The sequence below is a fragment of the Acomys minous genome, assembly GCF_964271855.1.
Source record: "Acomys minous genome assembly, chromosome: 7".
Taxonomy (NCBI): Eukaryota; Metazoa; Chordata; class Mammalia; order Rodentia; family Muridae; genus Acomys; species Acomys minous.
Genome location: NC_140488.1, coordinates 45,085,659 through 45,101,496, shown reverse-complemented (window position 1 = coordinate 45,101,496; position 15,838 = coordinate 45,085,659). Strand labels below are relative to the sequence as shown.

At 37.4% G+C, this 15,838-nt stretch overlaps 1 protein-coding gene across 2 annotated transcripts in view; it reads right to left on the bottom strand.

The window, feature by feature from the left end:
• NUP62CL (nucleoporin 62 C-terminal like) overlaps positions 1 to 15,838 on the bottom strand; it is a 61,236-nt gene that overhangs the window by 9,805 nt on the left and 35,593 nt on the right. For both annotated transcript variants that reach the window (XM_084789243.1, XM_084789242.1), the window contains 2 exons: positions 15,539 to 15,650; positions 12,240 to 12,306 (listed from right to left, as the gene is read on the bottom strand). In XM_084789243.1, coding sequence (XP_084645369.1) covers positions 12,240 to 12,306; positions 15,539 to 15,650 — 179 coding nt within the window. The remainder of the gene's footprint in view (positions 1 to 12,239; positions 12,307 to 15,538; positions 15,651 to 15,838) is intronic.

The following is a 15,838-nucleotide window of genomic DNA, read 5'->3' as shown; positions in this document are numbered from 1 at the left end:
TTATTCCCCTCCCCTATGACTGTTCCTGAGGGGGATTACCTCCCCCTGTATATGTTCATAGAGTATCAAGTCTCTTCTTGGTAGCCTGCTATCCTTCCTCTGAGTGCCACCAGGCCTCCCCCTCCAGGGGACATGGTCAAATATGGGGCACCAGAGTATGTGAGAAAGTCATACCCCACTCTCCACCCAACTGTGGAGAATGTTCTGACCATTGGCTAGATCTGGGTAGGGGTTTAAAGTTTTATGGCCTATATTGTCCTTGGCTGGTGCCTTAGTTTGAGCAGGACCCCTGGGCCCAAATCTGCCTATCATAATGTTCTACTTGTAGGTTTCTAGGACCCTCTGGATCCTTCTACTTTGCCATTCTCCCATGCTTCTCTCATCTAGCGTCCCAATAGAATGTGAGGACCCATGTTTAATACCTAAACCCTACATGGTAGAAAGAACTGACTCCTGCAAGTTGTCTTCTGACTTTGACATGTGTGTTGTGTCATCTGTGCACGTGTAAACACACATACACAATATAGACAAACATAATAAGGAAAGAAAAAAACTCATTTGTCCAAGGATAGTTTTCCCAATAATGTTGGATCAACTGAATGAGTGCAGGCAAAAACAACAAACAAAAAGCCCTTGATCTAAAACAAAATGGATCACAACCTTAAAGCATAAAATGTAAGATGATAAAACTTAAGGAAAAAAATGAGAGAGAAAGATCTTTGAGATACAGATAATAAAAGCAAAACCAAACAAATGCTGACAAATTGCCTATCACCAAAATCATACTTTTGTTCTGTGAAGAACCCCCATAGAGGACAGAAATAGATAAGATTATAGACTGGGGAAAGTATCTTCAAGCTACATGCCCAATAAAGAACTTATATCTAAAATACATGAAAAATTCTTAAAACTCCAGAGTAAAAAACAATTAGAAAACAAGAAAGAAGCATGGAAGGCATTTCACTGCAGCAAACCAGATAAAAGATGTTCAATATCATGAGACATGTAGGAGACACAAACTGGAACTTCAGTAATATCATTACTCAACCATGACAAGGTTGAAGTGAAAAGAGACTTATAATTAACCAAACAGTGGTGAGGGCACAGCCACATCATGTCACTCATCCATTGCTGGTGCTGATGTAAAATGGTACAACACCACTATAGAAAACTGTGGCCCTTTCTTAACAGGTGGCTGGGCTTCCTAGAGATCACCCAGTGCTTGGGAGACGGAAGCAAGAGGATCAGAAATTCAAAACCAGCCACACAGTGAGCCAGACTGGGTTACATGAGACCCTGTCTCAAAACAAGTAAACATGCAACTACCATAGGCTCCAACAATTACAGTCTAAGACCTTTATCCTAGAGAAATGAAAATTAATATCCATTTAAGAATCTGTCCATGAATGCCTCATTTTTATCTCCAAATATCCTAGATAGATTAATAACCAGTTAAATAAGCTGTGGCACACCTAAACTGGAAAACTACTTAAGAACAGGCGAGTCAAACTATTGACATATTCAGCAAGTCAACTGGGTCTTTAGAGGATTTTGCAGAATGGGGAAAAAGCCATTCTTCAAAGGTCACATGTGGTACAATGCTCTTTATATAATAAATCACAATACATTTCGGCAATACAGACTAGATTAGTAGTTCCCAAGAGTTTAGAACTTATTGGTAAGGCAGGGGATCATATGGAAGGAAAACGGGCATGATGATAAAAATGAAACACGAAGAATCCATTCAGCATGGAACTGCTGAGGACTTTTCCAATTGTGATACATGTAAAATCCTACACACATGTAATACAGCTGCATATAGTTAACATGTATCCAATTAAAACTGGACAAATTTGTCACATGCTGGGTCAACATCAGCATCCTGATGGTGGTGGTATTATATTAGAAATGAGAAAAATAAAGTAATAATAAGTAGGGTTTCTATATTATTTCTTACAACGTTTGTGTGAATCTGAATTGACGTCAAAACAATTTCAATAACAAAAAGGCCAACACATATAAATAAAGTATTTTGTTACTGCCATTGAAACAGGGTTTTCTCTGTAGTTGAAGCTGGCCTGAGGAACTCACTATAAAGTTCAGGCTGGCCTCAAACTTGTGGCCCTCCTACTTTATCCTCCATAGGTATACCGCATGTTAAGGTTTTAGCTACTGCAGAATATATCCGATATATTAGGTTAGGTTGCTTTTGACAATAACTTGGAAATTTTTGGAGTTTAATATAATTAATGTTTTCTTGTAGTTCGGAAAAGGAGAGTGAAAAGAAAAGGAGGCGAAGGGAAGTAGAAGGAGGGAGGGGATGGGGGAAAGAGAATATGAGTTTATCCTCTGACTCGTCATAGCTACTGTTAAGACATTCGGTTTATTAAAATTCAAGCAACATCTGAATATACTTAGGTTCTTGGTGGTATGTACTTCTGGATAGAAAAGGTAAGAAGTACAAAGCTCTCACCTCTACCACAAGAATTTCATCTGGTCTCTATGTTGATATAGTGATAAGACACTACGCTAGCGATAGCACTTCTCTTCACAGACAATTGATAAAAAAAAAAGGGGGGGGGAAAGGTGTCACTGAATTATTGTAGTTAGATTATATACCCCAAGTTGTTATTTTTTACATCTCTATGTGGTCTTCACTTGGTTATCAAAATTATCAAATTATTACTCATTATAGAAGTCTCACTTCAACTACTCTGTCCCAGAAAACTAAAACAACAACAAAAGCCCTGCTGAGCCCTTTTACTCATGCTGTTGTCATTTCTTTACCACACCTTACCTGCCCCCTTTGTACCTGTTGAAGGCAGAGATAACATGGGCAGTTATGCCAGCTCCAGAGTAATGCAGGGCCGTGCCACATAGGTGCTCTTTCTTTGACATCTAGCTAGCATCTAATATTAAAATATCTAATCACATAGCACTGTGGATTTTTTGTATGTGTATGGTGTGTATATACACAATGGGGTGTAGAGTGTTTGAATGTGTGGTGTATGTGCACACGTATATCATTCTTTGCCTTATTCTGTTGAGACAGGATTTTTTTTTTTTTTTTTTTTTTGCCTTATGAGGAGCCAGCTAGCAGCTAACAAGCCCCTATGATCTTTCTCCGCCCCTCCCATCTCCAGGACTGTGTTTACAGGCAGAAACCAGCTTTAAAAAAATATCAGCGCTGGGAATTTGAACTCAGGTCCTCATGACTGTGCAGCAAGTACTCTTACCCACTGAGTCATCATCTCTCATGTGTGTTTTCAATGCCTGTGGACTCTACGTTGGCTCTTACAATATTCTGAGATGGCAAATAAAAATGTAGGAAGGTTTAAATAACTTCTCAGAGGCCCAAGCTAATGAGAATTTAACTAGGCCTGTATAGTTGATTCCTATCTAACAGTACTTTTTCTATTAATGCACCTACTTGTCAAATGCTGTGAATTTTTGAACAGTTATATAATGCATACATATATTGAAATTTCACACCAAATTTTATTAATATGTGTAATGGATATATGGTAATTAAAATAAACTAAATGCTGGGCCAGCAAGATTGCTTGGCAGATAAAGGAACTTGCCACCAAGACTGATGACATAATTTAGATTCCCAGAGTCCATATGGTGGAAAGAAAAGAGCTGATTTCCTCCCACAAGTTGTCCTCTGAATTTCACATACTTACCGTGGAATATGCAGTGCCCCTCCAAACAAAGAAAGACAACAAAAATGTGAAAAGAGAGAAACTAAGGACTGAGCTTGGTATGGTGGCACACCTGTAGTCGCAGCACTTACAAAGCTGAGACAGGATAAGCGCCATGAACTCAAAGGCAGCCTGAGTTACAAAGCGAGACCAAGTCTCAAAAATAAAATAAAATAGGCACTATGCTGGCACCTTAATGGTATTTGTTGTTCCTTCAAACACTGATATGCTTCCAGTTAGGATTGCCTATCTGAATACTATTGGGGGGAGCGGGGGAGAGGGTAACTGAAGAAAAGCCACCAGGTTATCTCATGTTTGAGGTGCCTATTGAGCCTGGCACCCAAAACAGCATTACCATAAGGTTCCAGCTTATTTATTTATTTATTTATTTATTTATTTATTTATTTATTTATTTATTTGCTAGCAGGAGCAAAACTGCTTTGGATAAAAAAATTCTCACAAACAATATAAATTCTGCTATTTGGAAGTGATTTAAAGTATGCTGCATATAATTCATGTGCAGGAGCTCTCCAGCTTGAGGAAATTCACTTGGGCACAAAAAGTACATAAGTAGGATTAGTGAGAAATCTAATTTTGCAGATGTATTGAGGGTATGTCAAATCTGGATTTACATATAGAAAAAGAAATTTTGGGAAGTCAGCTCTGAGAGTGTTAACCAGCATACAGCATTTCTTAACAGAAACTGAACATTTGCTTAATTCTAATGTTAGTCCCCTAATCTAAAGTACAAGATGTTCTTTGGAATTAAGGGACAACATCTGTTTTGTCTTTAAAGAATAGCAGAGATGATCAAGTGGATCATTTCAACAGTGGAAAGATACAAAACACCCTTCAATTAACCGCAATGGGAAGATTTTAAAGTGTTCTGTTGAGTTTAAAATAGTCACTGTACATGAGCAAAGTCCACTGAGTTAGCTTTGTGCTGCTGCCACAGGGCTGGCAGAAGCCATTCAGTCTTCAAGTATCTGAAGTGGAATGTTCAATCCAGAACATAAGAGCTGACCATATCAGCACACCAATGTATCAAGATTGCCCAGAGAATGTAAGAAAAGGCAGAGGGAAAAAGGAACAGCCTCGGCTAGTGAATCTGAATCGGTGTCTATTCTAGAAGATGAAAGAGGAAGAGGGACTCAATTGCAATCTAAAGGCATCTTTTGGCACCTCAGCATTTGGTGCTCTTCACATAAGAGCTGAAATAACTACCAAACATAAGTGTTCTTTTTCTGTTTGTTCATTTTGACACAAGGTTATTATAACACAGGCTAGCCTTGAACTACTCACTTGAATCCCTGAGTCTTCCGCATTTACTCCCCAAGGGAATGGGATTATGCGTTTGCGACACCATGTCTAGCTTTAATTATGTAATTATTAAGTTTATTTGAGACAAGGTATCACTATGAAGCCCTGGCTGTCTTGGAATTCTCTCTGTAGATCAGGCAAGCCTTAAACTCACAGAGATCTGCCTACTTCTGCCTCCCAAGTGATGGGATTAAAGGTGTATGCCACCATGCCTAGTTAAAAATATTTTTAAAACCACTTACTGCCTGAATCAAATCCTCTGTAAAAACATCTAACACCACAAAAATTAATTTGAAACTGTCATCTCAAACAGTAACTATTACTATTGGGCAAAACTGATGCATGATTATAATACATTATGCAAAACAGCTACTCTACAATGACCCTAAAAGCATTTTCTGCAAGAGTTATTTAAATACAGCTGAGGACTAAGAATATTTAGCATAGAAAGTAAGGCACTCATAGCCATAGGGATGTATTTTGGAAATACTATAACAACCCTTAAGGCCATTTTAGTTACTCCGAGTAACTCTTTCTGCCCTAAATAACAACATAAATGTGAGACACTATAGAAAAATTCTTCAGTTCCACTCTTTAGGACCCTGAAATGATTGTAGATAAAGTATCTTTAGTCTTTATAGCTTTGGGATGCTTCATGAAAGAAGTAAGATGCCATGATAATCCTGAAGTTTCATGATTATAATGACCAGCAGAAGTTCTTTTCATAGGCTGCTCCCTTATTATTGGGCTACTTGGTGATGATTCATAGACAGGGCGATGATTTGGTGGCATATGAAGCAACAGGAAACATGGACCCCTTTTCCCACCTTGTTGCTCTGCCAGAGGCAACTCCACATACTTAAAGCAAAAAAACCAAATTGCCAATTGTGTCATAAGTGGTCCCAGAAGAGCTAGAGCTGCCGCAGCTTCAGTGACTGCCAACTCAGAAGACAGATGTGTGACTGCGACACTATCCTCAAGTCAACCTTGAAATCATGCTGTACAGTTTTTATAAAAAGGAAGACAAGAGAGGAAGCACATATTTGGACCTGTGGTTACTAGCCACTCTCAATTATATTACTCAGGAGAAAACAAGTCCATAAGGTATAACAGTGACTAAGCATCACATTTGAAATCCTGCATGTGTTCAAACTCCCCTTAATTTGATGACTTCTGATCCCTTTCTATTTCTGTCCTATCCCTATGGACTGTATAGAGGGTTGAGGACAGAAGTAGCCTTGTTTGCCCTCTTTTTTGTGGATGTTAAAAATTGGACTGGACATTGAATGCAATGTGTTAACATATTTAACATACTTCGATGTTCGATTTCCAATTAATTTGTATTTGTTTATCTCATTTATTTTCCTTTTGAAATACAAGTGACTCTTTAGAATGACTTTAAATTCACAGAAAGATATTTCTCATCTACTCAATGCTCTATCCTCAGCTACCAACATAACACACCAGAGTGCTGCATTTGTTGCCACTGAATAAAACTACCATTACCACCCAAAGTCTAGCTTTCACACTAAGGTTCACTTGCAGTGTTGCTCTTCCTATGGGTTTTAGCAAAGGTATAATACTAGGTATCCATCATTACAGGACCACAAAGAACATTTGTACTGCTCTGTGTCTGCCTATTCATCACCACACCCACTGCTGGTCTTTTTTTTTTTTTTTTAACTATCTCCACTGTTTTGCCTTTTATAGAACATCATATATTTGGAATCACACAGTTTATAGTCTTTTTATTTTAGCTTTTCTCAGTTAATAATATTCATCAAAATCACTTTTAAAGAAATGATTTTTCAGTTAAATATGTGATCTTTTTCATGCAACAGCTGCCGTGTTTTATGATGGAAAAAATTTGTGCCAATATTACAGATATTAAGTCACAAAAACATTTCCCGGAAACCTTTTAAAATAAAGATTTGATTTTATATGAGTTAATGATTTCTCTTTAGTAAAATATAATATTTGTATTGCCAGAATAACACTCATTCATTTTTCTATAACTGCTCTCTGCATGTGAACAAATGGACTCATTTAAGCTTAAAACTTTCAGTCTACAGACCATTTCAGCAGACATGATCCAATTAACTATTAAAAAGCAAACTAAAACAAAAAAAAAATCCTCTCCTGGACAGCATAATTAAACCCTGCCACGCTCCATTTCTTCATCACCCCATTTCCTGATATGAAAAGGAAAGGCTTGTTGGGTATGAATGGGAAAAAAGAAGCTATCAGGAATTAACAGGCTTTCCTATTCTTCAGCAAAGCCCCCATCTCAAATGCAAGCCTCTCAAACAGTGGTTCTCAGCCTTCTGAATACTGCGACCCTTTAATACAGTTCCTCATGTTGTGGTGACCCCCCCCCCAGCATAAAATTATTTTCGTTGCTACTTCATAACTGTAAGTTTTCTGCTGTTACGAATTGGAATATACATATTTTTGGAGATAGGTTTGCTGAAGGCGTTGTAACCACAGCTCTATGATATTTCTCTGCTTCTTTAAGCTCAAATGGATCTTTGGTGGAAAAGGAATTCTCACTAATCATCACTCTACTGTCTTACTCTTGCTACCAATTTTGACTGAGAGCTTTACCAGACACCTAAAATTTATATCCCATCCAAAATATTATCGTATTTTGACAACTCTGTCCTCTACTGCTGTAGAAAATTAAAATGTTTTTATATCTAATGATACCTACATTGTTTGAAAAAGCACTCCGGAATTAAAAATACTGTTTTGCACATGAGGTAATCTGGAGCTTGATCCCAGTTCTTCTATGGTTGGTCTTAGCTGTGTGTTCTAAAGAAGTTATTAAACCTTTCTGGGCCACAATTTCTTCATTTATATAAAGTAAATCCCTTGCAACACTAACAACTTTAATTTTATAAAGGAAACACTGGCTGGGAGCCTTGAGACTTCATTTATGACAAAGAGGATCCCTGCCAAGAGAAAAATCACCGCAATTTTTCCTTATAACATAAATTACCTTGTGGCACCTCTTTAACTCCACCCCCAAACTACTGCTCACTGTAGAAAACTAAGGCACATGCAGGAAAACTTCAGATAATATAATCCTTTGGCACTGTAGGGTTATTAACACTGTCTTACTTCTTGGTTACTCTATCAACTTCGCCATGTAAGTGGCATTTAATGACAACCTACCTGGAACCAACTTGTCTAGATCCAGCTTAATAGGCACCTTTGAACCCCATGACCTTTCATATCTCCATCCCCCATACACAGAGTGCAGAATTTGACAAGCAGCAACTAGTTCTTCCCACTATCATTTACTTACTGCCAACCATGTATTAGGCACTATTCAAAGAAAGCTACCCACTTCTCTTATCTTTTGTTTTTGAAAATAAAAATAAAAGCTTCAAGAGAGTAAGTGCATGCTAAAAGAGGTAGTATTGGCTTCAACGTGTGTGTGTGTGTGTGTGTGTGTGTGTGTGTGTGTGTGTGTGTGTTACTTTTCTATCATCATGACAAAACAGTATGACCAAAGCAATGCATAAAAAAAAACACATTTAGCCATGCATGGTGGTGCACGCCTTTAAATCCAGCACTTGGGAGGCAGAGGCAGGGGGTTCTCTGTGGGTTCGAGGCCAGGCTGGTGTACAGAGTGAGTTCCAGGACAGCCAGGGCTACACAGAGAAACCCTGTCTTGAAAAACAAAATAAAAGAAAACAAATTTAATATGGTACTGGTGGTTGCAAAGGATTAGAATATATGATTATTATGATGGAGAGCACGGCAGCAGGCAAGCAGGCATGGCATGGCACTGGAGCAGTAGCTGATAACACATATTTCAATCCACAGGTTTCAGGCAGAGAGAGTGAGAGAGAGAGCTAGCTGGGAATGACTTGGGCTTTTAAACCCCCAAATCCCACCCCCAGTGACACACCTCCTCCAACAAGACTACACCTCTTAATCCTTCCCAAACAGTTCCACCAACTAGGGTCTGAGGATTCAAGCTATGGGGACCATTCTCATTCAAACCACTACCGCATGCTTCTCCTTATTTTTAACAAACTCATGTGCTAACAGTACAGAACGTAACTTCTCTTCAATGATTATAAACATAGTTTAGGAAGGGACAGGGCATTTCTTCCTCTAAGAGAGGGAAGAAGCAGGTAACAAATGATAAAGAGATTTTCTAAAGAGGAGGACACTGAAGAAATTCACTCTAGTTGATGTCTATTAATTTAAAAAATGGGGAATCCAGGAAGCTAAATAATAAAAAATGATTATTATTTTATGGCTATGTCTTGAAAATGTAGTTGGCTGGTTAAAAGTTTCATATTCTTTTTTCCTGATATAGCATCATATTCTTACATTTAGGAAAAGTTCATAAAATGACTTGCCCTATTTTTTTACTTGCCTTATTTTTAATATATGTTTTACTAGTCCTTTCAGAATTCATACGATATGTTTTGGTTATATTCATCTTGTCTTCCTCAATTCATCCCAGACCTTTGACTACATACACAACTTTGTGCCCCCTTTTCCTCTCAAAATCAGTTTGTGCTATCTAACTGTTCTTGAATGGGTGGTGTTCCACTGTACCATAGTCAACTTTGCAGGGGGCTACATTCTTTTTTTGGGGGGGGCTACATTCTTAAGAGAAAAGTGACTTCCCTCTCCCAGAAGCTAAAAATAGCCAAAAGCTCCATGGCTGGCTAGCACTTTGTGTTCCTTTCCCCTCTTCATGCTCTTTTCTGTTTGTTTGTTTTTTTTTCTTTACTTCCTCCTTGCGCCCCCACCACCCCCTGAGACTGGTTATCTCTGTGTAGCTCTGGCTGTCCTGGACTCACTTTGTAGACCAGGCTGGCCTCGAACTCACAGCAGTCCTGCTGCCTCTGGCTTCCTGTTTTTTATTTTATAGTGTAGGAAAATTTAGAGAACCATAAAAATAATAATATATCTGTATGCCATTCATCTATATATTAGTTCACTGTTTTGCTATAAGTTCCTCTAAATTTTCTAGGAAAATATTTTCTTACACACAGGAAAATGAATACTTTCTTACTATTTAGTCTGTATACAGTTCAAAATCTCTAATTATTTGAAATAACATCTGTTTTAGTTCTGGTAGTGTATTTAATCAATGATAACACAGAGATGATCACCATGTCTCTTTTAATCTATGATCACTTCCTTCATTTTTTACTTTTCATGAGCAACCTTTTTGAATAGTCACAAAAATGATATTTCAGAATGTGTACACACAGAATATATGATTTTGTAATTAGTTTCAGGCTAAAATTGTGGCAATAATACTATATATAAGTGATAACATACACTTATGCATGTCAAGCCATGAGGTATATTAATCACCTTATCCATTACTGGTCAGGTCTGGTTTTATCACATCGTGAAAGTGGTGTATTTACATACTAAATGTGTCTTTCTGGGTCTGGGTTACCTCACTCAGGATAATCTTTTCTAGTTCCATACATCTCCCTGCAAATTTCAAAATTTCCTTGGTTTTAATAGCTGAGCAGCATTCCATTGTATAAGTGGTCAACAGTTTATTCATTCTTTGGTTGAGGGATATCTAGGTTGTTTCCAGGTTCTGGCTATTACAAACAAGGCTGCTATGAACATAGTTGAGCAAATGTCCTTGTTGTATGGTGGAGCCTCTTTCGGGTATATTCCCAATTTTCTGATGAAGTGCCAGATTGGTTTCCAAAGTGGTTGTACAAGTTTGCACACCCACCAGCAATGGAGGAGTGTTCCCTTTTCTCCACATCCTTGCCAGCATGTGCTGTCACTTGAGTTTTTGATCTTAGCCATCTGACAGGTGCAAGATGGAATCTCAGAGTAGTTTTGAAGTGGATATTAGCCTAACATACATGTGCTCTGAGAGTCTCCACTCAGCAGGGGATTGGGACAGGTGCTGGACCTTGCTGCTGGACTCCAGGTGAGAGTGGTATGGAAGACTGGGGACATAGAAGGACTCAGAGGTTTCAGCAGTCCTGCAAGGAGACCATCAAGACTGGCGGAGCTGGACCCAGAGGCGGGAGCCGGAGGGGGGGCAGGGCATGGGGGGAACTGCTCAAAACTGTTGTACCAACCAAGGACAATGCGTGCAGTAAACCTAGACCCCCCTGTTCAGATGTAGCCAATGAACAGCTCATTCTCCACAGTTATGGGGAGAGTGGGGACTGCCTCTGACATGAACTCTGATGCCCCCACTTTGATTACTTCCCCTTAGTGGGGAGGCCCAGCAGCACACAGAGGAAGGGGAAGCAGGCTATCAAGATGAGACCTGATAGGCTGTGGCCATATGGTTGGGGAGGAGATCCCCTTCTGTCAGAGGTCTAGGAGAGGGGAAGAGGGCAGAAGAGAGAGGGATGGAGGAACAGAGGGAAGGAGGGAGGGAAGAAGGGAGGGAGGAAGGGAGGGAGAGCGGAATGAAAAGATATAAGCTACAAGCGAGGGGATAGCATTCAGGATGCAATTTGATTATACTAAAATAATTTTTAAAGTGGTGTATGTCAGATAGCTCTTATAAAAGCCTGTTTTCTCTCTTGTAATTATTACTAATACATGGAGTGATAAATTTTAGGAGTACATTAATCGTATTCCTCAATGATCTTAAACTTTACAGCTTTTACCATTTATAGATGACCCTTGCCTAAATCAGCTACTATAACAGAAATGTAAAAATCATGATTTCTCCATTGACTTGAACAACTAAATGCTGAGTTTCATGGTATGTAAACTTTGCCTCAATAAGACTATTTTTTAGAGAGTTAACACATTAACTTGCAGTCTTTATTTGGCTTGTTTCCTGCTACCATATTTTTCTGCCTAGAAATGACTGTTGGTTGAAAGATTTTATAAATGAGGGAGGGTATTTAAGATTTACTTAAACATATTCCACGGAAACTTGTAATTATAGTTTCCTAATTCTGTCACTTTCTAAAATTATTTGTTGGCATAATTCTGCAAAAATTTCCCCTTGTCTTTTCATTTATCACCCTCACTTAGAATGGATGATTGTGTGCTTATGAGGTTTTTGCCTTTAAAATATTATAATCTACTATTGTTATTATTTTTTATGTTCTAAGCATCCTAATGTAGTAGCGGGAGTCCTATGAGGCATCTTATCCTCTGATAGAACATCATTGGTATTAGAGTGCAAGGGGTGCTGTGCGTTTTCATACCTACAATATGATGTACAAAACAAACTCCCACCTGTATTTTGATTGATCCAGTACAGAGATTCCATATGAGCACTCAGAATCTGGCCGATCTGCTGAAGCTGAAAACACACCCAAGATGCTTAGATTACAATTATTTTTTTAATGTAGTAAACGCAAAGAAAGAAACACAGGAAACTGAAAATAGGAAGCAGCCTTTAATTTTGCTCTGGTAAGTGGTGCACTGACAATAAAGTAAGTGCATATTAATGGTGCTTTGCCATTTCATACTTATGCACTAATTACTTTTATGCATTAGTTCAATCTATTCATTTTGCAACTGTCAGGAATTAGATTCCTATAAATCAATAAAAAAAACTGACAAGCGCAATATAAAAATAAAAGGCATTAAGAAATGTTTCAAAAGAAAACAAATTAATAAATCCACATAAAATTAACAACATCATATTGTCGATCAAATCAGCATTTTTTTTTTTGAGACACTGGCCTGGAACTTAACCATTTATACCAGACTATACTACAGCCTCTTGAGTGTTGTACCAGACTGAATGGCTCCTCAAACTCATTAGTTTAAAAATGACAGTATTCGATAGTCAAGTACAGGTTGATTATTCCATACCCAAAATGTTTGGAAAAGAATTGTTTCAGATTTTCTTTTCAATTTTTGGAACACTGTATTATATATAATGAAATATCTTGGAGATGGGAAACAACTCTAAAAATTGAATTTATATGTTTTACAAATCTTTAACATATAGCCTGAAGGTGATGTTATATAATATTTGTATTATACCTGCAGCTTTTCATGTTTGTTGGTTTGTTTGTTCATTTGTTTCTCCTGTGCTACACAAGACTTTAAGCACTGAACTACACGTCAAGTCCAGTTATGCCCATGTCTTCTGACTATGATCCATTTCAGGGATGTGGACTTTTCCACTTGTGGACCATTTCAGCACTGAAACCAGTTCTAGACTTTAGAGCATTTAAAATTTCAATATTTCATGTTAGAAGCACTCAGTTTGCAAGTAGGAAAAATCAGTACGTCAATATAAATTCAAGAGTAATATAAATTGGCCCAGCTTTCCAAATGTAAATTTTTATGGCATGTGTTAATAGTTTTAAAATATTTATGCCATTTTACTCAGTATTATACTACTTCCAAGGGCCTACCCAAATCTAAATATAACTGGTCATTACAAAGCTATGTTAGTTTGCCCCAAATTTGGAAATAATATCTCTATCAATAAAAATGTTAACTACATTTTGAAATTTGCCTCTAGTGAAATATCTTGGCAACATCAAAATGCATATTGTCAAAAAATGACTAAAATTTTAAGAGAGGACCATGAAAACAGAAGGTAAAAATCAATATAGGTATGTTTCTGAATTTGTTTAAATAGAAGAACCCTTTTTGTCTGTGCGCCAGCACTGTAAAAAGACTAGAAGAGATACACCAATATAAAAGGAAGGGACTGGTAATATTGATATTTTAATTTTCTTTATGGATTTTATAAAAATATAACCGTGTAGCACAACATGATATTTTCAATACAAATGTAAGTATTACTTGGTCACTCTCATTCACCCCAACACACAAGATTTAAAAAAGCCACTAAATCCAGCACTGTGAATGCTGGACACATAGCTTCTACTTTGGTTCCGTGATATAGGGTACACAGTCACAGGACTTGTGATGACTATCACACTCTCTCCGTAGGAGCATTATCATTCAGCAGGTGTGTTTTTCCTGCTTTCTGTCCAATGATTTATGCTAGCTGAAAAGAGGGCTTATTTCTTTCTTTCTTCGTCTTGATATCACACAGTAATTACCCTTAACCCACTCATCTTCAACATCTCAATTATCCCTATCAGGAAAAACAAAAACAAAAGGCTATTTGCTACTAAAACAAATTGTATTTGTTTTACAAAAGCTATTTGCTAGACTATTCACTAGTAAAACAAAATAATCATGGGCCAAGTTGAGAAAATGACAAAAATAAGATTTTACAAACTGCTAACATTTCTCATGTTAATACACACCAGGACCAGAAACCAGTTCTGCACTCTGCTTAAATCTGGTAGAATTTATCTATGCATTGGAAACATATCACAACAAACATTTTTGAATTTTGGAATTACATTCAGGTTCTAATAGAAATGTATGTTGTCAGCTCATGATCATCTCTGTGAACACGGGACAGATGGTAGCATTGGTAATTCCAGACTAATTTATATTTGTCATTGTTCAATTTTAGATTGATGCTAAGTAGGGAATAGCACTAATTTATGACTGAATGGGACTTAAGGATCATTTATTCTATCCTCGACATTTTGCAAAAGAAGGAGCCAGGACCCCAGGAGATTATGTGACAAACAAGATTCTAATAGTTTCTCAACTGTAACTGGCTGTCTTTTCATAATTAAAAAATCTGGTAACAATATGTATGCAGAGAAAGAACTGTCTGCCTCTAACTGGACAAAGAGCTTGCTAGAGAATAGTCACCACTTATGTATATGTTATTCATTCTCATCTACCCTGATCCTAGCCTCACATCCATGCATAATTAATGAGAAAAAAACACAATGGATGCTCCTACAATGGGAGATCCCTCTTAGCATTAGTTCCATTGAGTGAGAGTGGGGAAAGAGGACTCCATCTAAGCTTCTGAGACAATAGGAAAAGATACAGGAAATGAGCTCTTTATAATTAGAGTATAGAAAAATGAAAGAGAAACCCCACTTCTTTCTTACTGCCAAATTGATTCACAGAATCTCAATTCTAACAGGACCCTCAGCCACATATTCCCATAATAGAATGTATTTGCTTTATGAACTAAGTAGTATTCTGCGAGGCAGTTAGAGACAGGATGACAACATTTAACAAAAAATTTCTTTGGGAAAATGTTAAGTTTTAATAGTTAAGTCACTATATGTGAATGATATAAATTAAAGAGTGCCTAAATATGTCTAACAGATCTGGACATATCTGCTCATATTTATATGAGTATGTAAATAATTATGTTATGAAAAATTAACTAGTGAGTAAATGAAAAAAAGTACTAGGACACATTTAATTATGCAGAAAGTAAATGCTGAATAACATCGAAAGACTCATTTATTTTACCCTCCTGGGAATAACTATAAAAACCTCACAACTATAAGCATTTACAAAATGTTTACTGTCCCACTAATCATGCCTAAGAACTTCATATCTTTAGAGGGCAGATAGGGAGCACTCTGGAGGACAGGCAAATGTGACTAATTAAAAGACCTATAGAGGGCTAATTTCATATGAAATCTTAACCATCTAAATCAAAAGAGCAGGAATCATACCGGTTCAGTAGGATCAGCAGGACGAATCAGTGTATTCAGGTAAACAATAATGTCCTTGAGATCTTGAGACATTCTTTTCAGCTCAGCATCTATAAGTTGAGCCAACTGGTAGCTGCAAAAGCAAGTGAAAGAAGCATTTTCTTACTTCTACTGTTACTGACATACAGAGATGTAATTGTCAACTAGATTTATCTCAATTCCCCAACATTCACATTGGTTCCCAGTTATGATCAATGACATACAGCCTTATGGACTCAACGTTTGGAAACTTATTACCGCCATAACCCAAGACTGTGATGG